At 54.8% G+C, this 1770-nt stretch overlaps 1 protein-coding gene across 3 annotated transcripts in view; it reads left to right on the top strand.

Moving 5' to 3' along the window:
* Nucleotides 1–6: 6 nt before the first annotated feature.
* Nucleotides 7–1770, top strand: part of Srebf1 (sterol regulatory element binding transcription factor 1) — a 21162-nt gene continuing 19398 nt past the window's right edge. For all 3 annotated transcript variants that reach the window (XM_033767319.1, XM_010637416.1, XM_019209479.2), the window contains exon 1: nucleotides 7–124. In XM_033767319.1, coding sequence (XP_033623210.1) covers nucleotides 34–124 — 91 coding nt within the window. In that variant the 5' untranslated portion in view covers nucleotides 7–33. The remainder of the gene's footprint in view (nucleotides 125–1770) is intronic.

Below are 1770 nucleotides of genomic sequence, written 5' to 3'. Positions count from 1 at the left end.
TGCACGGGGCGGACCCGGCGGGGCAGATGCGCCATGGACGAGCCAACCTTCAACGAGGCGGCTCTGGAGCAGGCGTTGGCCGAGCCGTGCGAGCTGGACGCGGCGCTGCTGACAGACATCGAAGGTGCGTCGGGAACGGCCTGGGCTCTAGGCGAGCGGGCGGCACTCGCCTTTGTCTCCCCGTCCGGCTCGGGGCGCAGTGGAGCGGGTGGCAGCTCGGTGCTGTGCACGAGCGGAGCTTCCCTGTGTCTCTATCGGTCGAACGCTCACAAAGAGAGCTCTCCAGGGCCGCGCCTCCCCTGGGTCCCTGGGCAGCTCCGGGCCAGAGCACGTGCGTCCCCAGGCGTCCCGGGGTCTGTACCATGAGGCCGGTGACTCCCCAACCTGGTGGAGCGGCGGCTGGAGCTTTAGACCCGGGCGTCGCCGAGGCCCCGCCCCGCCGTGACGTCAGCGGGGGGTTACTCGCGGTCGTTCCCTCCGGCCGAAGAGTTCAGCTCAGCGGCGGAGTTCTTGCGCATGCGTACACGGCTGTCTCTAACCTGTCCACTCTCACAGTCCGGTACTCAGAGTTCGCGACCCGCCTCGCTAGGCCCTCAGTGTTCACAGCAGACCCGGGATCCGTGTCTGTTTGGAAGCACAAAATTCTCCGAGGAAACTGCAAACGGATATTTCGTTGCAGTTTGGTGCAGGGCAGGGATATGGCCCCTTCGGGTGGAGCGTCAGAGAGGTCTCTTCGGGCTGACTAGAGCTGGGAACTGAAGGTCAGCCTCGTTTTCCACGATGAAAGCAAGGCCAGAAAGGCCCTGGGGCAGGCCTCAGTTTGAGGAGTTACCGAAAGGCAAAGAAGGTGAGATTGGGAAGACTGGCTTAGAGTGGACCCCGGCTTTGCGGGCTCCAGGTTGAAAGACACCGTTTATTTCTTTTGCGTTACTCCTGACGGAACTCTGGGCTCCCCGCTCATTAGACAAACGCTGTTTCACTGAGCCACACCCAGGCCTTTCACACCTTTTTAAGCACCTTTGCTCCTCTCAGAGTTTGGGTCCGGTGACGGCAGTGCACAGTTAAGATGATTGTTGTTTCCACTTTCGAGAGAGGGCAAAGGAAAGCCCCTGGGATGGTTCCTTCCATGGTTGCTGTGCAGGAATCACAGCAAAACTAGAGATAGGAACATTATCGGGCTGGGGCAGCAACTTTAGAGGACAGTTACTGGTCAGGCTGTGAGAGGAGACGAACACGGCCCCTTGAGGTAGCCCACTTCTTGCTAGGGCAGAGGCTCAGGTTTGCCGCTGTAGTTGAGGATTTCTCGCCTTCTGTTCAGACTTTCTGTTCTTTTTCCCAATAACACAACACGAGGGCCAGGGGATTTAGCTCAGTGGTTCCGACATCTGCCTCACAAGCACAATGGCCCAAGTTAGATCCCCGGTACCCCCCACCAAATTACACAACCCAACTGTTTTGCTGTAGAAAATTAGAAGATGACGAAAATAAGACAATAAAATCTTTCTTAAACTCAACACCCAGAGTTAAACTTTCTTAATGATGTGAGGGATGATTTCATGCTTGCGCATGTGTGATCCTTAACACTGCATAAAAGAAAAACAAAAAAGAAGAATTTACATACCCTAAGATTTACATACCTAAAATTTATCTGTTTTTAAAAAAGATTTATCTATTTTAAATATACCATTCAGGGCTGGGGATTTAGCTCAGTGGTTCCGCTGCCTGCCTTGCAAGTACAAGGACCCAAGTTCTATCCTTGGTACAAAAAAA

Source organism: Fukomys damarensis, unplaced genomic scaffold (assembly GCF_012274545.1).
Source record: "Fukomys damarensis isolate Sample0158 unplaced genomic scaffold, DMR_v1.0_HiC HiC_scaffold_23, whole genome shotgun sequence".
In the NCBI taxonomy this organism is placed as follows: domain Eukaryota; kingdom Metazoa; phylum Chordata; class Mammalia; order Rodentia; family Bathyergidae; genus Fukomys; species Fukomys damarensis.
The sequence above is the reverse complement of the archived record's forward strand: the minus strand, read 5'-3'. Positions and strand labels throughout refer to the sequence as shown.